The 23771-nt window shown below is 34.4% G+C and overlaps 4 protein-coding genes across 5 annotated transcripts; 3 read left to right on the plus strand and 1 right to left on the minus strand.

Moving 5' to 3' along the window:
* Window positions 1–413: 413 nt before the first annotated feature.
* Window positions 414–8098, plus strand: LOC124925423 (protein SHORTAGE IN CHIASMATA 1). 2 transcript variants are annotated; one of them, XM_047465420.1, is made up of 9 exons: window positions 414–777; window positions 1744–1824; window positions 1927–1998; window positions 2256–4177; window positions 4634–4841; window positions 5430–5927; window positions 6107–6263; window positions 6360–7645; window positions 7721–8098. In XM_047465420.1, the coding sequence occupies exons 1-9, from the start codon at window positions 457–459 to the stop codon at window positions 7829–7831; spliced, it is 4656 nt and encodes a 1551-aa protein (XP_047321376.1). In that variant the 5' UTR covers window positions 414–456; the 3' UTR covers window positions 7832–8098. The 2 variants fall into 2 exon arrangements, with proteins under 2 accessions (XP_047321376.1, XP_047321375.1); XM_047465419.1 differs by having other exon boundaries at window positions 6107–7645.
* Window positions 8099–8636: 538 nt separating this feature from the next.
* Window positions 8637–13197, minus strand: LOC124925425 (interaptin). Its single transcript, XM_047465421.1, has 8 exons — window positions 13056–13197; window positions 12755–12955; window positions 12538–12675; window positions 12419–12456; window positions 11769–11871; window positions 9602–11521; window positions 9041–9150; window positions 8637–8913 (listed from the first exon to the last, which is right to left on the minus strand). Exons 1-8 carry the CDS (start codon window positions 13128–13130, stop codon window positions 8667–8669), a joined length of 2832 nt encoding a protein of 943 aa, XP_047321377.1. The 5' UTR covers window positions 13131–13197; the 3' UTR covers window positions 8637–8666.
* Window positions 13198–16061: 2864 nt separating this feature from the next.
* On the plus strand, window positions 16062–17676 carry LOC124925426 (transmembrane ascorbate ferrireductase 1-like). Its single transcript, XM_047465422.1, has 4 exons — window positions 16062–16331; window positions 16844–16892; window positions 16984–17183; window positions 17257–17676. Exons 1-4 carry the CDS (start codon window positions 16188–16190, stop codon window positions 17557–17559), a joined length of 696 nt encoding a protein of 231 aa, XP_047321378.1. The 5' UTR covers window positions 16062–16187; the 3' UTR covers window positions 17560–17676.
* Window positions 17677–19512: 1836 nt separating this feature from the next.
* Window positions 19513–20651, plus strand: LOC124925427 (remorin-like). Its single transcript, XM_047465423.1, has 5 exons — window positions 19513–19795; window positions 19869–19931; window positions 20016–20103; window positions 20187–20268; window positions 20343–20651. Exons 1-5 carry the CDS (start codon window positions 19639–19641, stop codon window positions 20538–20540), a joined length of 588 nt encoding a protein of 195 aa, XP_047321379.1. The 5' UTR covers window positions 19513–19638; the 3' UTR covers window positions 20541–20651.
* The last annotated feature ends 3120 nt before the right edge of the window (window positions 20652–23771 follow it).

Below are 23771 nucleotides of genomic sequence, written 5' to 3' on the forward strand. Positions count from 1 at the left end.
TTGCTCGATTACTTGTATTTTCGAGCATGATAATGAATAATGTATTTTTTTTATTTCATTTAATATTAAAACATAAAATTTAAAATAAATAACCTTTTTTTTACAAATATTTAAAAATTTAATTTTAGTTTAAGATTTTCGTAAATTTATAAACTCGTTCGACTTCTGTTCGAGTTTTAGTTAAAAAATATTTAATCAAGTCGAACTCTCAGACTAGCTTAAACTCGACTAGTTTTCACCTCATTTTCTTATATTTTTAAATAAACATCTAATTTTTCATTTTAAAAGTTAAACGTGGCTTATTTTATAAATCCAAGCTCACAAAGGCACGTTAGAGCCGAGCGCGCCAAGTGATGATGCATAAAACCGTTCACAGCTTTATCAGTTCAAGCTAATCACACTTGCCTTCTTCGTTGTTCGAACTCCTCTCAAACAAAAGAGGAGAGAAAGCTAGAGATGAGAACTCGATTTCACGTCATCGACTGCTTCAATCCTGCACCACTTTGTGTTCTAGCAAACCTAGAGTTCCTCCTCCTGCCACTGCCCCAGCTTCCGCCTTCGCCTTCTCCTTTCTCTACGGTCGAAGATCTTCACTGCTTCGATCACGCATCTTATCTCCACGCTCCTCTCGAAATCGAGACGTTTCAGATTGAACATTCTCTATCTAAATTGTTATCCGATATTCTCCCTTGCGATATTGATGCTGGAGTTGCAGATATCGTTGACGCTCGGCCGTCCTCTGAAGATGCTGGAGCTAGCCAGATATGGACTTCTGAGGTAACTTACTTTATTACTCAATCGAAAATATGCTTGTCGAGCTCTTTCCAGGTCTCTTCTATTGTTTTTGCTGCTGTATAACTCAGAATAGTATATTCTGATGTTTCGGCTATTAGTTATTCTTTGTTGTGTTTATAAAGCTTAAGGTAGCGTTTCTGGCTTCTCTTAGGGAATAGTAGTTGATGGACTTCATTTGTAAAGCTAGTGCTCTGATGTACTCAAATTTCATAGAAATGGAACCTCAAAAGATAAGGAAATGAACTAAATGAAAGTCAGGGAAATGAGGAACATATATGTGAAAACTGAAAATATTAATAAAGAAATGGCACAAAGTAAAGCCTATCTGTTAACTTCTCTTTTTAATGCTATAAAAGTTGGTTGATCTTCTTTATTATTATTTTTACTGCTATAAGTTCACTCGCAATTGTAAAAATCTTCAAAATTAGTATTTTTCCATCTATTATTTAGATTAGCAGTGCTGTTTTAAATGGTAAGGATTTTTTTCATTTTTTCTGAGAGGAAATAACACTAACTCTGATGAAAGATAAAGTTTGGTTCTTATAATCATGTTTCTTGAAGCTTATATATTCTTGTGATACACCTAGGTACACTATTACCTGATTTTCACAAGTGTTAGTGGCGGAAATGTACATATTTAACAGCCTGTTGTTATATCACAATACTTATATGTCAGTATTTATCTTGTTAGATATTTCTGATTTAATTTTATCTTTCAATTCAAATGAATCTGGTTGGAAAAAAAAGAAAAAAGTTCTTGACCTTTATTCATTGCCTCAGAATTAACTGCACCAAAATTAGTCTTTCAACACCTTCTCCCTTTTCATCCCTCAAATATTGGTCAAGATTCATGTTTTTTGAAACCTTCGTTAGTTTGCACATGAGCATGGCACAAAATGAGAATTTTTCATCCATTTAACGGCCTTCATTAATCTCCTTTTATTGCAGGAGGATAATGTTCCATTTTTTGGTTGTATGGATAGAGATGGACTTCTCCTGTTTGAAGTGCCAGAGCAGGATCTTTGTTTGGTGAATAACTTTGTATATTGATTCATTCATTTATTTAAACTGTTAGGATGGAAAACCCATTATTCCTTCTCCATATTCTTATGCATCATCTCCTTTTTTTAGCAAACTGATTGCTTCCCTGGAGAAGACAGGCTTGAACTATTTCTTGCGCACGTGAATCCTGAAAATGATAAGGTAATAATATGACAACTGTGATGTGTTTCAAATGACTAACATGTTACGATTAATTGTACTCCAATGAGGTGGCACACCAACAGTCTATGGTTGATAACCTGTCTGTTTACATTTGTTTCTATAAGCATATCCATCCACAGTAGATAGATATTTATGGACGATTAGCTGCCACCATCCATTGTTTTCATCGATCTATTTTTCAATAGATGTCAGTAGACATTGTATTAAAAAAATTGACACTCCACTGTATATCACAGGGTATGCTCCTTCCAGTTATTCAATGTCCATCTAAGATTCAAGAATCTGTTTATATGGTGGATGAGATTATTCCAGACTGCGATTTTGAGCAGAAGGCGTCTCCTCCAGAATGCACCGATTCTTATAAGAACCAGATTCACATGTTTCCTTTCTTTGAGGTAGATGATATTAGTCTGGGATTGTTTGGAAACATTCCTGTTATGAAGGATACTTTTCTTCTTGAAGATATTGAACCTGAGCCCTGTCCACAAACGGGTGGAGTACCTGTTAGTTGCAATGAGCTTTTGAGTTCTGTGGACATTGACATCACAAAGCATGTCTTCAATCAAGGGTTTACAGACCAGGACCTTGGAGTTGATTTGTCATTCTTAAGCTTTTCTTCGGAGAGTGATTTGATAAGCATCATTGAGTACTCAATGATCAATCAAAGATACTCATTCCCAAATGGAAAAGTAGATGATAGTTTTGTCTTTCCATCAATCCAGTTGACTTTTGAGACAATCCAATTTCTTGATAATGACATATCCCATAGTTTTGATGTCTTTTTGAATTTTCAAGGAGTCTGTGAACAAGGATATGAACATATGCTTGCCAAGGCTACAGATTCTATGAATTTCAATGATTTGATTGTCGGTCCTCAACTCACCTTAGAGGATGGCTTGTTCAAGTCACTACCAATTCCTACATTTAATGATGAAACAGTAAAGTCTATGGATGTAATTCTTGAGGAAATTCTAGAAGCGCTGAAGCTAGAGCCTCATTCTGCATCCAACGAGATTTATTTAGATTGGCATCTTCTTGAAGAAGGTTATAAAAACAGTTATAGCTTTTCCTTTTGTTGGGAAAAAATGCTGGTTATAGATGATTACAGCTCATATTCTGTTACAGAATTTGTTAATGATGGAAAAATGGTCATCGATATTATTTCCTTAGGTGATAATTCAAAAGGGTTGAAAACAAAGGAAAACAAGGAATCTTTGACCTTAAATACTGGATGCTTATCAAATGAGAGTGTTTTCTCTGGGAATATTGCTGCCAGTAGATTGAAAGGAGAAAGTCAAAAACCTACTGGTCTATCTGACACTAGTGCTGTTCAACCTTCCTTGTCCAAAGCAAGACACCAAATTCATGATCTTAATTTTCTCTTAAATCATCAGGAGTCTTCAGAGAAGATCTGTCAACCTGCAGAGACTTTGTCTAGTAAGAAAACTACATTTCCATTGGGATCATCCTTTGATCCCACTGATCCATTTCCAACAGTTGAACTGAAACTGCAGAAGTGGGATTTCAAGTTGCATGAAGTAAAATTATCTGATAATTTTCTGAAAGTGCTAAATGATTGCCAAGAAAGCTATCTAGCATTGTTGAAGAGTGACAAGTATTCAGCAAGAGAACAGAAATTGCCTCCAGAGCCGGACATTATTGAATTGCTTAGGCTTCCTAAAGAAAAGTTAACAAGCTGCATTTCTTCTAATGTTTATGATGACAAAGACATGGTATTTATCGCAATCTGTGCAATTAAGCAGTTGGGTTGGTACTTGTGTTATTTTGGAATCCATGCAGCATTTCACTATATAGATAAGTTGTGTGGATCTGTTGACATCTTGAAGTGCAAACTTAGTTCTCTCTACAAGTTGATTGCAGATATGCATAAGATAGCTGACAGTGACATTATCGAATCACATCCATCTCTTAGGACAATACAGGAGATTTTGCTGTCCAGTGGTAGACAGGCTACAAAATTTCTACTGGTGTCTGATCAAGTCTTCTGGTGGCCATTAAAAAAGCTGTTAAGTTCCCTGCAGATACTATATAGTGATCAGCAAATCATTAATGAAAACACAGGTCTTCATGGCATGTCCTACATTTGTAATGATGCGGACATTATGCAGGGTTCGGATTGCTATTTGGTTTCCAGCGAGTAAGTTTTCATTTTTGTTCTGGCAAATTTATATAATATAATACCTGAGTTGGTTTCAGGTTCCTGTGTTTCCTTTTCCAGTTCTCTGCTAGATTTACTGTTTCTTCATGTTATGGTTAATGCTAAGAAGCTGCAGTTACAATTACAAGAAAATACAACTTATTGATTTATGTCTAGACTTTGTCTACCTGTAGGATTCCACATATTGATTGATGTCTAAACATAGTTCTTTTTTGAAAACCAAAGATTTTCTCTTTGCTAAACATAGTTCTTATATTTCCTTTTCCACACACACATACATATATGTTAATACATATATTAGTACATATATCCAGCTCTATTTCATCAGACTAGATATCTTCAGCTGTTCATCTTCAACACACTCTATGTTCTGGCTGTTTTGGCACATATATTTGTAATAACTTGTCTACTATTTTTCTTTGGTTTACTTTCAAGGAATATCTCTGCATCATTCCCATTTGAAAAGTTTCACATTATCTTGGAATACGGAGGCTCACGCTCCTCATCCAGAATATCCTCTATATCCCAAAAGTTATCTGCCTACCCTGTTCTTCACTTCATCAAGGTTGAGCTGGAGGATACTTGTGTGCAGAAAGCACCATGTAGAGGTCCTGAAATGCCTCAGAAGATTGATTTCAGAATGGCAAGTCTATTTTGCTCGTCTAAGATGTTATTCACCATTCATTTGAAGAATCTGTCACCATTACTCATAGAAAAAAACATTGTTTTTTTCTTATTGGTGGCTATTGTCCCCCATAGACAAACTCTTTTATTTTTTTAAATTAGCTCCTGCCCATATATAGGAAAGTAAGTATGATTGTGTTGTCTGTTTGTTGCATGACCGTCTCTATGGATCAATTTGAAGAATAACTAGCTTATAGGAGATTGAATAAAAGAAGCATGCATGACTTAAGGAAGGTGTATGTTGAGGCAATCTATCATATATTAGACAACAATTAGAAGCCCTCTTACTAATTTCTAAGAGCAAGATACTGATTGACCTTTTATCTTGGCACTATTACAGTATTATTGTTATCATACAGTAGCATTGATCAAAGCAAAATCATAATAATAAAGAACACAATTTGGTATAAACAATTAAATTTGTATAAACAAATGAACCTATTTATGTTTGTTCTCGTTCATACTTTCTTGTGTGATTGTAATATTTCACCTATCCATTTGGTATTTCTTTTTTTTAACAGTTTGCTGATATTTTATGATACTCTAGGATGTAGATCCTCCCAGGCTGAATCTTGGAGACAGCTTACAGAAGTTAGAACACATAGTGAACTTTGTGCCTGATGAGATGAAGTGTGACGGAGGATCTACTAGAGATGGAATGGAATCTTTCAATGGATCTCTGAGAGCTCCTCCTGAACCTATGGAGAAAAATCATAGACTTATGAACACTACTTCGTTTCTGGGGAAAGTCATCATTGTAAATACTCAAAACCTGGAAAAAGAAATGTTAATTTCCAGAAGAAATACGTATCAGAGGATTCTTACAATGGAAAAAGAAGGATTTCAGGTTGTAGAGCGAGATCTAAAATTGCCTGTCGACATCATTATTTCTCCTGCAACATGCTTTGTATGGTATAATTGCAGAAATATTCAAACAGAAGCATGTGCTTCTGGTTCTGCTGCTTCCTGCTTACCTCTGTGCATTGACAACATTGCAGCCAATGTCTTAACCTCGCTGAGTTTTGCTTTCACCGGCTGCATTATGGTAATTGCCTCATCTATTCATTGGCATAATGATGGACCAATGTTAGTTTTATTGATAAGAAGTTTGATCATCTTGAATGCTAACTGCATCTTCTTTTTATTATTGTGCTTCTATAGGAGCATGTGTTTGTAGCGTTTTTGGAATTTCGAGGCTTGGTTTGATAATCTCCTCTTTGTCAGGTATTTGAAGGAGAATCTGACTTCCTTTCAGCTGCAATGGAGTCATCAGATAAACTCTATGCTGCTGCAGCTAGCTTGAGAATTGTTTTGCAGATCTTCTACTCGTACACTTCAGAGTCAACAAATCAATTTATATTGAACTGTATTTCATGTTCCAGTAAGTCAATTAACGGTGGATATCCTGCAATGCCTGAATCTGAGATGCTAGCTGAATCCTTTCTTACCATGTTTCCTTCAATTAATCCACTCGCAGCTCATGCTATTTTGTCATCAGGAGATCCTCTTGCCCAGTTTCTTCAATATTCCCATGACAGAAGGGTCCTTGCAACGCATAAGTATCACGTTCCTGATGAGAGCATGGGCCTATTAAGCACTTTATGCAGATATGGGGAGCGAGATGATTCAAAATCTGGAATGACTGACTGCTCCTCTTCAGTGTCCTCTGCTCCTGATTTGGAGAACTATTGTTGCAGGGGAGATTCTGAAAAGAAGAAACAATCTAGAGATAAATTACGTCGCTTAGAATCTGAAACACAATATCCTGATCACAGCCTAAGTTATATAAAGGAACCAAGACGCTACAAAGATACTGGGACACTGGCCGATGCTAACTCACTTTTTCAGACTCTTAACTTCAGTGTCCCGAATGTTGAGAAAATTTCCGGAGAAGAAATGGGGTTTGTTGAAGGTCTAAAATTTAATAATTCTAGGGGTTACAGATCTCTTGATCTTATGGATAATAAGTTGTTTACTCTTGAAGAGGGAATTGATAAATACTCGTGCCACGAAAAGGATTCCATGTATAATTCGGTGAATCTTGGGCAGGACATTAGAGGTGAAATTGTCAACATCAAGAAGAATAAGGTTTTAGAGTCAACCATTTCCTTTTCTATCCCAAAATTGGATTTTGATCATGTGGAGGCAGATTCTGAGACGTCAAGAAAATCATCATGTAGTAATTTTCTTCTTCCTTTCTCTACAACTGCCGATATCAACCCTGATTTCTGTATGTGGGATCCTGGAAATGATCTTGACCACATGATGAAAGAATTTGATCAACATACAAATGCCAATGCCATCAAGTATAATTTTCCTATGAAGCAGCATGAGAAGACCCTCCATGGGTCAATGCCGAAAGATGAAAATTTTCATATGCAGTCAGTTCAGGAGAAGGATATTTCAAGCTACAGGACACCTCTTTCCATGGCAATTCATTCGAATCAACAGCAACAAGGATCCCCTTGGACTATAGAATTTCTAAATAGAGTGAGGGAGAAAAGCAGGTTGCACCGTCAAACAGTTCCATGTGATAAATCACCCCTTTATTTTGGGCGTCCTGACAATATTTCCAGAGGGAAGAAAAGAAAAAGTCCCTCCATTCTAGACTTCTACAAGTATCAAGGAGGTACCTCTAACAGAAAGACCATCGAACCAAAGAAGCAAAAAGGGTCATTGCAACCATCTATTTTGTCATCCAATGAGAAGAAATCTGGCTTTCCTAATCCAGCATGGACTCCACTAGACAAGAAAGCTAGACAGGTGCTTAAATATTTACACAAATACCTGTAATTAAACTTTACAGTGACTAGAATTGACTTTTCTTCCCACTTGCAGACATTATCCTTCTCAACAGGTGGAGGAAGAGGGCAGGCTAAGTTGATCTGGAGTGACAGTGAAAAAGAGGCTGACACGACAAACAGACGATTTAACCACTCGATTAATTAGCTGAAACCAGTGACACTCATCATATATGATCAACATTATTGGACTTGGTGGTTTCATTCCTTCATATAACTACATCATGAACTGGAAGTTTTTTATTGTTTATCTTTTTCTAATCACCTACAAGAAGCTCTAAATTTAACCTGAGAAGAACTTCCCATTTTTCTGTTGAAGCATATCTTTGTTTCTTTGAGCTCCAGTAAGATCTATAGCTAGGCCACATTTTGTTCAGCTAAAGAATATTCTCTTCATAATATCCGGTAAGCTCCAGTGAGTACGAAAAGTTATTTTTTATTTTTTTTATCCTAAGCCAAATTTGGTCAGTAGACTTTTCAGTTGGCCTAAAATGAAAAATTACTATTGCTCTGTTCAATTCTGTCTTGTACATGTTCACCTCTATTTTGCTGCTGCTTGTCATGGAAGTTAATAACTCACACTGCACAAACTGAAGACATTAATTAAAAACCTCTCAAGGTCAGTGAAAAAGCCTTCTGAATTGTGTGTTCTAAAATAATCTTATTTTTTCTTCAAATATCTTAGCTTAATGGCTTAGGACAGTGCTAACACAGGGTCATTGTTGGGATTTGTGTATGCTTTAATACGAAGATGCATCCTTTGCATAATAGATTTGTTTAGAAGTTAATTATAATGTATTGATACAGAGAACATATAAGCTGAATCAAATTATATACTATTGCTTCATTAATATACAAGGTATTTTTTGTGTATGCAAAGGCGAAAGCCGAAAGGAATACCATGACTTCCTAATCCAAAAACTCCCTGTGTCCTGGCATCGAAAACTGTTCCCAATTCCAGGATGTCTTCTTCTCAGTAACTGCTAAGTCTTCTTACCATTCTTCAAGTTCCGTAAAGTCATTACCAGTTGTTGCCGCTCACCTTCTACCTCCGCAAATTTGAGACTTATCTCTGAGTATCTCTCTTGCATTTCTTTCAACTCTATTTCCATGCTCTTATTTTTTTCCTTAATCTGTGTAACTTCATGTAGCAACTGAAAATTATATTGTTGATCTCCTACTGTGGAAATAGAAAGATTGAGCTCCTTTCCCGAACATGTTCCTGGTTCACTGTGACATAGAGCAAGTTCATTACCATATCATCTCAATGTAGAATATTAACTCTGTGACTGATAAGGTTACTGTCAGAGAGAGTCCAGTACATGGAAATTAAATTATCTTGTTCAGAAGAAAATACCTTTCAATGGATATGTTGGCAGCTTGTTCCATACAGCCCATCATTGGATTCTTAAAGCCAAACTTTACAATGTCTGCAGCAACATTCTTAGCCGATCCTGAACCATGAAGCTGGGGAGAATACTTCATAGTAAGTTTCAGTTGATATCACAACTTTTCATGGTTTCATCGAAATTTTAGTCTTTCCATCTTGAATTTGCATTCCTTGTTATTATCACTTATTTTATCTAGTTTGAAAAGACAATTTAACACCAAGCCCCTCCCCTTTATCGGGGGAAGGGTGGCTGCTAAGTTTTTCTTAGCAGACATTAATAATGAAAAGGAGATGAATGCGTATTTTTGCACTAGTTAAAGTAGTTTATGGTATATTTTCCCTTTTGGCATTTCATGTTTCATATATATAATTGCACCATTTGGAAAAGTTCAGTGTATATATGCTTTTTATCCTATGAATTTTGTAAACAGTTGCAAAGAGTAGGTATGCATTGCTTTTTAAACCTGAGACTTTTAATCGGAATTGAATTCTTTTCTGAAGTGAAATTATTGTTATACTGACCATTACCTTAGCTGGGTTGACAACTAGCAAAGCAGAACCCTTGTTGTTCAATGCGACTTTTTCTGTATCTGGACTTGCGCCTTCCTCCATAGCTTGGGATTTACTTGCATCAACAGTGATGTTATTTTCTTTTCCTTGAACATAAGATTCTAATCTGAAAACTTCTTTCTTGAGGTTTTCATTCTTCATTTCCTCTTCAGCTAATTGATGCTTAAGTTGACTATGCTGACTTTGATGTGCTTCTATGTCTGACAGCAAATTTTTTATTCTTATCTCATTTTCATCCTTCAACGGCCTTATTGCTTTCGATTCTTCTTCCAGTTTTTGTGCTTCCTTTCTCACTAAATCAAGTTCTCTTTTTAGCTTGTTTCTTTCTTCACTCCAACTTTGCTGCAGTTCTTGCACATCAATTGATTTCTTAACATATTCTGTTTCATATCTGCCTTGTTCTTCTAGATTTCCAACTAATCTGTTCTCCATTTTGATCTTTTCCATCTCATCCCTTAGTATTTGACTTTCCAAAGAGAAAGCATTCTGAATTTCTTCCACATGCTTCTGTAAATTCTCAATCTGCAGGCACTTTTCTTTGAGTTCCTCTTTCATCTGATCTATTTGTTTTCTTTTTGTGTCTGTTTCATTTGAAACATCTTGAAGCAATACAGAAAACCTCTCATTGACATGCCTTAGTTCTTTATTGGCCTTTTGCAGCATTTCTTCCAGAGCTTCTTTCTGCAGCCGGAGATCATTAGCTTCCATAACTGCTCTGGTGGCTAACTTCTCATTTTCATTCACCTTTGTTTCCATTCCTAGAGAAATCCTTTTGAACTCCTCTTGTATTCTCTGCACTATGATGACATTATTCCATTTGGTCTTTCTTAAGACATCCTCTGCTTTGATAGCCTTGTGCTCTTGCTCAACTTTAGCACGTGTTATTCCTTCCAGAGCTTCCTCAAATCCTTGTGCCTGCCTTATGAGCTCTTTCTCCATGTCTTTTGCCTGGTTTTGGAGCTCAATGATGGTACTTGAAGATACTGACAATTCCAGTGCTTGTTTCTTGATTTTTTTCTCCAATCTCTCCACCTCAAGTGCATGATCCTCTGCAGTTTTGAAATATTGTAAGCACTCATTCTGCATCTTAACTTCCTCTGCTAAGTTCTGTTCCAACTTTTGAGATATTTCAAGGTTTTCTTTCTTCAATGTCTCTGATTCCATGACAAGCTTCTCCCTTTGCAACTTTACCTCTTCCGTTTCTCTCTTACAAACTTCCATTTCATTATGTAAGTCTAGGATTTCCTGTTTAAGAATTTCTACTGGAGCATCTTCAGATGTACTGTTTGGTTTTTCTTTCGCATAAAGATCAACCATTTCACCATTTTTCTGTTCCAAGATCTCTTCAACATCTCTTAGTGCAAAAATCAATTTGGAGTTTGAATCTTCAGTCTTCTTCAACTGAAATCTTAATGTGCCATTCAAGTCCTTTTCATGATTTAGCTCTTTCCTTAATTCCTCCAACAGAAATTTTGACTGCTCAATCTCCATCTTCAATTGATTGGGCACTTCTGTATTCAGCATACTCTTCAGTTGATCATACTCTTCTTCTAGTGCATCATGCTCTGCTTTCAGACTGAGAATATGTCTTGATAGTTCCTGTTCCCTTTTACCTTCTTTTACTATTTGCTTCCGCAGAGCCTGCACTTCCAGATCCATCACTTCTGCATGCCTTTGCAGCCTAGAAATTTCTGTTTCAGATTCCCTTGGAGGTGTCTCTTCCAGTAACATCTCCTCAGAACTGTTAATGGAGTCAAACGTACTTCCATCAGATGCTGAACCAAGTGAACCATCCGTGTTTGATCTCTGATGCATGTAGTTTGATGCTGCATACTGAGGATTTGTAGAGATTCTACCATGTTCTTCATTTCTAGTTGCCTGTCAAAGTGTCAAGATTTATTTTTTTTTCGAAAAGAAAAGTATCAAGATTGTTGTTTATGCTAACTTTGTCTTTTCTATCAATACAGGTATTTAATGTTCGAGTAGAGCGCAAGGCTGCAAGATCATGCGTTTGGGTCTTCATGACCATTTTCAAAGAAAAGGTATTTAATGTTCAAAAATCATTTCTGGAGAAATACTGCTGAGAATGTGTGCACAGTGAAAGCAAATTAAATCTAGAACATACCTCAACAAAATTTAATGTTGCATTTTCATCAGTGTCTTGGTATTTACACTCTACCATTCTATCTTGGGAATCATCTATTGCATCTTCAATTGCTTCAATGCATCTGAATAACAATAAGGATAATTGTGTTACCAGCCTTTTTGGAAACTATAGCATTTTGTCACATTCAAATTGAAAAATTGCGCAAGTGAAAATGGGAAGTGATTTTTTTTTTTTGTGGTATATAAGATTTTTTCTAGATCATGATCAGAGTATATTTTTGGATTATAATTTAGATTATCGTGTGTTTTTTATTGCTTCACATGGTATACAATTATTTTGTAGATCATGATTCAAATTTCAATAATGTATTTGTTGCTTCATTTGGTATGGGGATTTTTTTCTCAGTCATAATCATTATTTTTCGGATCAAGATCAACTTATTTTCTAGAACATTGTGATTTATGACAAACATAACAAATGTAGTTTTTTTTTGGATCATTATCAAGATAATTTTCTTCTTAAAACAAAACAGCCTAATTAATTGAGAGATTTTTGTAGTTCTTTTTTTTGTTTTGTTTTGAAAAGGTTAACTTTTTATTACCTTTAGCCAGAGATTTTTCTAGTTCTTTGTATGCAAAAAATTGACAAAAAGGCCAATTCATTATTACCTTTGATGATCAGGTCCCTCCATTTTCTGAATTGTCACCTGGCCAATATGAAATTAACATTCATGTCAGTTCCATTATCTTTACTTGATGTGTACAATCGGCTAAGAAGTGCTACTTACTAGCAACATTGTCGAAATTTCTTCCTGGTTATATCCATACAGGGACAATGAGACCAAAAGAGGTTTATCTTCTTCTTCCTCTAAAAAATCTGCAAAGTTCAGACAGGCTGATCCCAGGAAACCTGATTTAGATGATCCCTGCAGGTTTCCTTATTGCATGAGATGAGACCATCTAAATAAAGCTGCAATGCTGATGAGAGAGTATGATCTGACTTACAGTTGACACTACAAAATGGTAAGCTTTCTCGTTAATCCTTCCGGTCTTTGTTTCCCTGGTTAGTTTTACTGTTTCATATACGGGAGTTTCCCAATAACAGGATCCATTCACAATTGCAGCTTTCTCCAGTTTTACTGTCGGCCTTTGAATATCAGCTGGAACAAGAGATATCATCAGGGCTTTCTTCTTCAACTTTGGCACCTATTCATACCGTGAGTATCAACACCAGGTTAGTCATCTATACCAGATCACATTACAATTTAGAAACATGACAAAATTTGCCAGAATTATTCCACTATACCTGAGTTGCCTGAAACTGCAACTTGAAAACTGCTTTGATCTTGTTCTTTTCGCTTCTCCATCTTGATGAGAACATGGTTTAGTCAACTTTTAATTTCTTTGTTCTTACAACCTAAACTTCACTTCACTTCCTCAAGACGACAAATAATGCTTCCATTCCATGGAGGGAAATAATAAGAGGGTATAAGGTAGATAGAGACTAGAGAGTATAATAAAAAATGTCGCAGTTTGTTAATACTCAGTGCTCAGTTCAATTTAGGAATCTGATGCAATGAATGGTTTGGAGGGTTGGATCTAAAGATTCTATTTAATAAGCTTATTTCTGATACTCGTTTCTTTTATTATTGAACCTTCATTTTATAAGAGGGGTAGCTCTAGATTATTATTAATGTTATTTCCTCTACAAGGGCAAACTAAAATCCACCATCTGTAAACTAAGAAAGATGGTTGACAGACAGATTCATAAAACAGCCTTAATACATGCTATAATGTTGCCCCACTTGTTGATTGGGCAACAACTCCATAATTAATTCGCTGTAGTGTCTCTCATCTTGAAAAAAAACTTGGATAAGATACATATCAAATCGATGATCAAAGATTCAAAACGTCTGGACAATATAGACCTTTTATTTTTGTATTACAGTGGCTTATAGATAGCTGCAAAAGACCTTTTAATTGATTCTACAAAGAAAAGTCAACTTACTTCTAATATTGATACACTTCCAATCTTCCATTAGGATATATTAGCATTCAGGGAAAATGTATCAAGTTTCATACAAAGGGCTAGATCTGGAATCATTTCCATTATTAGGATGCCAATTGCCAACTCATATGATAAACTAATTAGTCATTACTACTGGGTCCAGTCTGCCAGTGCCAGATGAGTCCAGTCTAATTATGTGATGTTGGAATAGTTAGTGAACCAGATCCATTATTATCTCTATGTAAAGTCTTTTTTATAACTCTAGAGTCAACTCAGTTGCTAGCTCGATCGTGTATATGTTTATCTCAAGTTTGTGTTGGTTGACTAGAAATGGATCAGATCAAATCAAATCAAATCAATTCTATAGTATATAAAGTTTATACAAAAGATATATTTGAATGGAAGATGGGTAATTACATGTCCCACAAACAAAGACAGACTCAGCATGTCTCCTTCAGTCCATGCCTTCCAGCGTGGAATTAAATAGACTTTGGAAGTGATATGGAAACTCAAAATACTAATCTTTAGTCATCATATGAAACCACGTGCTCTCTCTCTCCCCATGTCTTCTGAATATAAAATATGACTATCAATAACATGCATTTGCTTATAAATTATAACTTGTGCAGGGGTTCTTGCCTTAGAAAATAATTACTACTTGCATCTTCTTGTAATAGTTTAGAAATTAGAAGTAAGTGGTCTGATAATGGTTATTGGTTAGTGATGGGATTAAGTTGAAAGTCAACTAATCTTCTCAAATCATTCTCTTCTTTTCCCCACATTATGTTTTTTTTCTTGTATATTTTAACACAATATATATATACAAATACATTTTGACATATTTTTATTTTTATTTTACTTTATTAGATTTGAATCTTACACAACTATTTTAATTTGGATTATATTTTACTTTATTAGATTTATTTTAGGTTTCTATAATTTCTGTGTGCTACTTAATTTGATTAATTATAAGATCCCAAGTTTTTATATGAAAGACATGAGCACATAAAATTGAGATTTCTAATAATACAAACATTAATCCACTAGGCTATCCGCCCTAATAAATCTTTTTTATCCTAGCTACAAGGGTGAGACTGGAACTCTATAATATTGAAAGACTAAAAAATAGTCTTAGAATCAAGTTAACATCAAAATAAAAATTATCTTTCTCCCCGCTATCCTGCCAAACTTTTTCTTACTTTAGATATTTAGTGCAGTTTTTTTTTTTTTTTGAATTAACGAGAACTAACATAACATCTCACCGCCATAACCTCCGTTTCAACTTAAAGCGCTCCATACTTTAACTCAAAACATTTTTGGTGTAGTTAATATTAATGAATCAAATAAGTTTAAAAAGTTAGAACTTTGGTTGGTCTTTTCAAAATAGAAAATGGATTCTCTAAGATTTGACTATTTCTTACAAAGAATAGTTGTCATATCTCTGTAACGGGTCACATCTGACCCCAGATCATGCCCCACCTGAACAGAGCCAAGGCTCCAAGCACTACACCTTTGTCGAAGTTTGAGATATAGGTTTCAGTTTGTGGTCAATTTATTCTTGGAGAGGACTGCAAGATCTCCCAGAGTTTACTATGGGTCTGTTAATAGAATAATGTCCTTTAAAAACATTTTTCTAGATCTAATTTAGATGAGATATCATTAACAAAATTTTGAATTTGTGTATAATTAAGTTTTGTTTCAAATATGACATCATTTATCCATTAGATAATTTAAAAAAAAAAAAAAGAATCCTGACAAAATATTTCTAAGTGGGCCAATAGTTTTTATTTAAGTGGAATTTAAAATATGAGAAGATATGCTTAAAGCTTCTTTTACACTATTTTGGTAGTCTATCAGTTTCTAACACACCAATGGGGAAATCTGACACACCAATGACATTCTTTGCGTCTTAGTAACAAGGGCATTTGTCTATACTTATCCGAGGAAGCTTCTGTTTGGTTCCGAATCACCTTGGACCTTTCCTATTTCCCTCCAAACTTCCTTGATGACATATTTGAGCACTAATTAGTCATTGTTAATGTCAATTATTATTTAAAAAATTATACATAAAAAAAATACAAATAGTTTTTTTAATTAGAATTGATTTATTGGGCATTTCAGTCATTCCAAATTATTCTGAAAAATATTTTTATAAGAAATATTAAAAATGTTCCATCATTTATCTTATTAATAATAATAAAAAAAAACCATTTAATCAAACACTTACTAGTTACTATACTCTTATCACATTTTCTTCATCAAGTTTACTTAACTGGCAGAAAAAAAATAGTATTGGACGGCCAACTACGAAATAGAGAAAGAGGGGTGTCATCCGAATGAATTGGACCAGATAAATGAAGAAACTTTATTAAGAGGAAGAACAAAGAAGACCCGTTATTAGAGAGAAAGAGAGAGAAGACCGACCGAACCATGGCTACAACTCTCAAAGCATTGCCTGTGTCGATCATCGCACATGTACTGGCCGTAGCAGGTGCGGTTTTGGTGCTCGTCTGGTGCATACACTTCAGGGGAGGCTTAGCCTGGGAAGCTACAAACAAATCCCTTATCTTCAATGTAAGTCTTCCTTCCTTTCTCTACTCATGATTGTTGATTTTACTTGTGCAATTGAGTTGATTATTCATCTGCAAGTGCTCGTCCTGATTTACGATTCTAAATTGCTGGCTAAAAACACCCTTCACTTCGTGTTTGCTTTCCCGATCTACTCAAAGGAAAGACTTTATTTTTATTGCTACGATTGATCTTTGAATAGGATGTTCAATAGTTGATTATTCAACAGATAAACTTAAGATATGGCAGTGTTTATGTCAAGGTCGACACTAAACAGATGCAAAAATGAGGGCGGGTCTCCTTAACATGGACTACTCATTTCTTCCCCAAATATATTAGGTTTGATTTTTTTGTCTACTGTCCTTCCACAGGAGACCCCCCTTTGCAATTTCTGGGGGCACTGCCTCACAGTACCAGACATTTTTCTATTGTCTCTGGCCTTTTGTTCTGTTTATAACCCCCTTTGCTTGTAGTTCTGTTTTGAATCTGACATTATTGTTTTGCTTATTTGTCCTCAGATTCATCCAGTTCTCATGTTGATTGGTTTCATCATTCTGGGTGGTGAAGGTAATAAATAAAATACACTTTGTCGATGTTGTTGTTGTTTTACAGCTTGGTAGCGTTTTGATTACTTTGTACTGTATTACATTACATGCAGCCATCATGAGCTACAGGGGATTACCTTTTAAGAAAGAGACCAAGAAACTAATCCATCTTGTTCTTCACGGAACCGCCTTGATTCTAGGCATTATTGGTATCTACACCGCATTTAAGTTTCACAATGAAAGCAACATTGCCAATTTATACAGCTTGCATTCCTGGATCGGGCTCGGAGTCATCATCGTATACGCCCTTCAGGTACTCAAATAATAACACTTTTGCTTGCCCTAAATTTGTTTCTTACAAATACATATTGGTCTGTTGGTGGCAGTGGATATATGGATTTGTAGTTTTCTTCTATCCTGGTGGAGCACCTTGGTTCAGGGGGGAGTCACTACCGTGGCACGTGCTGGTTGGAATTATCGTATTCATTTTAGCTGTTTTGACCGCTGCATTAGGGTTCTTGGAGAAGTTAACATTTCTTGAGAATTCTGGATTAGCCAAGTATGGATCGGAGGCATTCCTTGTTAACTTCACTGCAATTGTGACGGTATTGTTTGGAGTTTTTGTTATACTCGCGGCTATGTCTAGGCCGATACAAGTAGAAGATGAATATAGTTATTCTTCTATTTGAAATATGTCATTATTGTGTTATATTCTATATTTTCTCCTCCTTCCAAGTATACTGCACCAGCTTTGGTCCTTTGGAGAGTAATAATAAGTTATATATATAGTTATTCTGATTTTTTCATATGAGATATCTCAAATTTTAAATTCTCACCAAGAACATCTTCAACTAAAGTAAGATTACATTGTTAGTATTAGTTTTTTAAATTTAAATATATATATATATATATATATATATATATATATATATATATATATATATATATTTATATATATATATAATGTATAAAAAGTTGTATCCAGATCTCAAGTTCATGTCTGTCTTAGGCTTATAGTTATGATTTATTTATTTATTTATTCAGAAAGACACTCAAAAGATTCATTATACATTAAAAAAAAAAACATACTTTATGTTCAAGCAATTATCATACATCTTACATATGACATGTCACTGATTTTATCTCCCTGAATAACCAATCTCAAGCAACTTAGGAGGAATCGGACCCAACAATTTTCACATTTTTTAAGAAGTTTTTTAATGCAATGACGTCATTTTACATATGACATGTCACTGGTATTAGGACTTATTTGTTTGGACTATGTTTTACATTCTTAACCCATCATTCTTTTCATCAAAATAATAATTAAAGTAATATTTTTTAAAAACTTTATATAAAGAACAGATCATTAGATCAAAATAATTCACATATCAAACATGATTTGTAATCTGATTTGATATAAGTAAAATTATAATAAGCATTAGAGTTTGTTTGATATTGGGTTATTTAGAATTTTTATTTGTTTGAAAAAGTCTTGAATGAAAAACAATGAATTATTTGAAATTTGTTTAAGATAAATTACTAAAGTATTATTTCATATTTAAATATTTTAATTGACAAATTACATAATTTAATAGTTATAATGATATTTATACAATAGAAGAGATTTTTTTTTAATAAAATAACAATAAAAGGAGCTATTAGAAAATAGAAAATAAAATTGTGGTTTTCAATCATTCATTTGATGACACCGATCCCATTAAGGCAACTCCTTCCTAAGATCCTTCCATGTCTAATCGAGCTGGCTTGATGTAGATGGCATAAAGCTTCACGGAAGGAAGAGATCGTTTATTTATTTTTAATTAAAAAATCATTTTTCTAATAATCTAATTACTTATTTATCAAACAACGATTTTCTTTTAAAAAATTAAAACAATAAAAATGAATCACACGTAACCCAGCAGAATCAAACCAAACTCCAATATAAATCATAAGCTTCTTGTTATTTTAAATGTTAACAAAATTAAAGAATAAGTTCTACTTGTTTGGCAGGTAATAAGGTACTTTAGTGTGGTCTTGACTAACATGAATCTTCTTCTTGAATAAGCAGTTTCCCTTTAATTCAGATAAAGCATATATATATTGACACAACTTGTAACGCAATCATATATATAAAGACCCTAAATATCAAATTAATATTTTCAATTTAAATTTTTAACATTAAATCTGATCCACAAGCTAGAGTTGGTTCATATAAAATTTTAATATAATAAAAATCAATATGAAAATGTTTATAAATATAAACTAAACTTGAAATATTAAAGTTGGTAAAAACAAAAGTCAAAGTAAAACTAATTTTTTCTCTGTGTCGACATTTTATGAGATTATGGTTTTTGTTTTGTATTTGTCCTTTTTCATTTTATTTTTCTTTGCTTAGTTGTAAACAAATAAGAAAAAATAGAAAGTGGGTATTATTTAATGTTAAAAGTAAATACAGCTAGCTAGATTAGATAGATGTAGATGAATATATATGATGATGATGACGAAGACAATTAGAAGTTGATATTTTCTAAGTAGGCGGACCTTACCAGTTGGTAAATGCCAACTGTTAAACATATATATATATATATATATATATATATATATATTTTCGATTCATCCATCCATCCAGCCACGTCTATTCTATATATACATACACCTGACCTACTTATAAGTTACCTACCCTTTTTATCTTATATATATATATATATATATATTGTCTCAAACTCAAATTAAGCATTACAGGGGGCTTTGAATATTAATTAATTATGGGAGAGGAATTAGAACAGAAAAAAGTGCTAGTAGAACCACCGCCCACGACCCAAGCCGGCCATGAAACTTCCAAAGAAGACGCAGCCGCCGCCGTAAATGAGGAGAAAACAATATTAACGATTGTTGATAGTTCTAAATCTGATCATCTACAAAGTAACAAACCCGACCCGACCCGATCTTATCATCTCATTTAATTCTCATCTAATTAATTATAATTGTTTTATAGAAATTGTAGATGACGCCGCAGTCACTGGAGATGAGCGAAAAACTCAAGGTTCTATCGGCCGAGGTAATTAAGATCATTATAATTAATTAGTTAATTAATTAATCTAAATCAATAATACTAATTGATGATATATATGATACTAATAAGATGCTGAGCTTGCAAGAGTTGCAAACGAGAAGAGACAGTCCTTAATCAAAGCATGGGAAGAAAGCGAGAAATCAAAAGCAGAGAACAAGTACGTACATCTATATATATATTTTAATTAAATTTTGTATATATGTTGTTTATGATAATAATAATTATAATAAATGTGGACAGAGCACAAAAGAAGTTGTCTGCAATTTCTGCTTGGGAGAACACGAGGAAAGCGACCGTGGAAGCTGATTTGAAAAAGATTGAGGTAATTAATTAGCTTAATAATTAAAATAATTTTTTAAAAGTGTAAATGAATTATATATATATATATATATGAAGGAGGAAATGGAGAAAAAGAAGGCGGATAACATAGAGAAAATGAAGAACAAGATAGCAATGATTCACAAGGAAGCCGAAGAGAAGAGGGCGCTGATCGAAGCGAAACGGGCTGGAGACTTTCTCAAGGCGGAGGAACTGTCCGCCAAGTATAGAGCCACCGGAGGCCCTCCCAAGAAGCTCATCGGCTGCCTCCCATAAATAATTAATACTACCCAGCCCTACTCTTTATTGTTATATAATTATATGCATCCATCTCATTATTGTTAATTATTATTTTGTAATATTATTTTTATTAATTAAGAAAATCGATCTTACTTGTAAAAATAACATTCTTTTAGCCCATCATAAAATGAACATGCTTAAAAATATCACAAACAAATGGCTTTTGATTTATTACTTTGAAAGGGCTTTTGATTTTATTTTCTAGGTGCTTTATATTTGAGATACAGATGAATACAATAATTAATATTCTAATGAAATACTAATTAGTTTATCTAATGCAATTAGTGCTTAACTGCTTATAGGATTGCTCCAACTATTTATAAGTTATAATATATGTCTCTTGATGGGCCCAATACCAGCGAAGTTAGCCCATTTGCAAATAATAGTGGCCTAATACTAGCAAAGTTAGCCCATGTACAAAATAAGAGGTTGGCCAATACTAGCGAAGTTAGCCCATTTGAAAAATAAGAGGTTGACCTTGTTGAGAAACGATCTAATCTAAACACGCGATAAAAGAAGATATAAAGATAAAGTGGTAAAGAATAATAAAGAACACAAGATATAACGAGGTTCGGCCAACAATGCCTACATCCTCGGGGAGTCGTCCATTCTATTGATATTCCATGGAATAATGGTCCAAGTAACCCTAGGTTACAATGTCTCTATTTATAGGAGTACATCAAAACCAAAAGACTAAACTACTACTCCTAAGCCCAATAAAGGCTTAAAGCCCAATTACAATATATAAACTCTAATTAAATATGAGCCCAAAACCCAACAATCTCCACCTTGGGCGAATACCGTGCTTATTGAGATGTGATGAATAAATTACAAATCTCCACCTTGACGAATTTCACGTCCCTTAGGAAATACACGAGCCGTACCCATCAATCTTCACCTCCACTCCACTCAAGAGCCCTTAGAAGAATAACAATCTCCACCATTAGGTATATCGCGCCATCAAAAAGTTATGAGCCACACATCAATCTTCACTATTCGAGCCATTCACGAGATAAATCATTATACCTCCACTTCCGTTTAAATGCCCTTAGAAGATAAAATCATAGAGTTTACAACAACAAGTAAATTTGGCAATTACGCTACTTCAGCGACTAGAGACATTCAACAACTCTTCCCAATCTTTGTTCATACCCGTTGACATATGCGGAAACTAGAATTAACAATTCTTTATTATGTCAAAATAATCTTTACCTTTGTTTGCCACAAATTGAGTGTCTTATTTTTCAAGTCCAACAACCGACTGAAAACAAAATACCGAATAGACCCAAGACGAACTTTCATCGTCTACTTTTTCAAAATCAGATATCTATCGAAAACTGAGGACACCCAAAACGAACTTCCATCGTCTACTTCCTCAAAATAAGATATCGATCAAAAACGAGAAGACCCAAGACGAACCTTTATCGTCTACTTCATAACAAATAAATTAGGCTATCACGACATCTCTTTTCTCTAGCTCAAGATCTGACAAAGTATTTGTCACCCATCTTGCCTTGAACGTTGCATACTCAACCAACTTAAACCTCATACCTCTCCTTGAATAAATTAGCTTGCAATCTACTAGTTTTTTGAATCCAAAAACGCCTAGCAATCCAAGAATATTATTTCAATATTCAATCTCTCTCTCTCTCTTCAATTGTCTTCACCCATGCTTCAAATGATCATATATAGTTTCTCTAAAAGAAATCGAAATTCCTTTCATTTGAATTGATCGAACCTCTCATCTAGCCCCTTTTTCATGACTAGGAATCCCTATTCAAGGTCTCAATCATCCCATTCATCTAATATATGATCCACCAATGTATAGACAATTAAGATAGAACAAAAGAAGTAATAAAATCATCACCTTCGAATTAACCGAGTCTCCCATCTAGCCCCTTTTTCATGACTAGGAATCTCACTCAAGGTTTTTATTTATCTTCTCACATTAGAAGATAATGCAATGATTTCTTCTCGGTCGTTTGAGAGTTGCTTTCAAGATGTCTCCACCTCAACTTATAAGTGTCTTTCATTAGTCTTCCTCTTCATGGTCTTTCATTGATAATATGTGTTAACTGGAATTGTTTCAATCCTTAATCACCCGCCAACTCAATGCAATCTTGCAATTTGGCCTAAAGGATTGCCATGTCAACATGTCGACAATGTTATAATCGGTAAACACCATTTTGATAATAACTTCCCATATTCGATCATGTTTTTGTCAAGTGTAAAAGCACATAATCTCACCACCGTCTTCATCTTGATTAGCTCTTCCAATAAGATGAGGTCATAACCAAAAAGATACAAACTTTTTGGTCCCAAATAAGTCAAATAAAACTAAAATAGGCAGACACTTTAAGCCCCAGAAAAACAAACTTTGAGACGTCCAAACCTTGATCCGACCGTTGAAAATGTAGAGGAATGAGTTACCAACCCCCTCGACAAAATCTCAGCGCAATCGGACTCTGTTTGAATCTCCGATCGTCAGTTTGATGAACCCTGCGCGGCTGTAGGCGAAAATCTACTACTAGATTTTTCACTCTACCTCTCTTTTAATTTGACTTCTTCAATAACCGATTTCCAAAGAAAAATCTCTTCAAACTTATTTCAGCCGAGAATTTCTTCAAGTCAAAGCCCTCGCCATAGTGAAATAATATCACCCATGTATGCCAAGACAACAATCGGTTATAATAAAACCTCCAACTAATTTTCAATAAGAATGAAGATGTATCGTTTGTTCTCCACATTCTTCTAGCAAAATCCTGCATAGAAAGAATCTAACAAACCATATATATGATTAGTGCACCCTCAATTCATACCTTAGAAATTATCATTCTTGGTAGAACCCTTGAGGCATCAACACCCACTTGACAACTTCGCACCAGCACTTACCAGATATTGCCAATCAAAACCTACTCACAAGGTTTAATGCAAATCCAAATTCGGCCTTTATACACACATATCAAAACCACACTCTTGCAAACAAACATTAAAGCCACCCGCTTTAATCAGAAAACCCTTTACATGTTGCATCAATTGTCTTCCATAATATGCAACATCGAATAAGCACTCCACCTTCTTTTTCAACTCCAATTTTCAATCTCCCCATTAACGAATATCAAATCTCTTAGAAGATAAACACAAATCTCCATATTTGAGAAATTCAAGTCAAACAAGCCTCAATACAAATCCAAGATCAAAGCATAC

The sequence above is a fragment of the Impatiens glandulifera genome, chromosome 2 (assembly GCF_907164915.1).
Source record: "Impatiens glandulifera chromosome 2, dImpGla2.1, whole genome shotgun sequence".
NCBI classification, from domain to species: domain Eukaryota; kingdom Viridiplantae; phylum Streptophyta; class Magnoliopsida; order Ericales; family Balsaminaceae; genus Impatiens; species Impatiens glandulifera.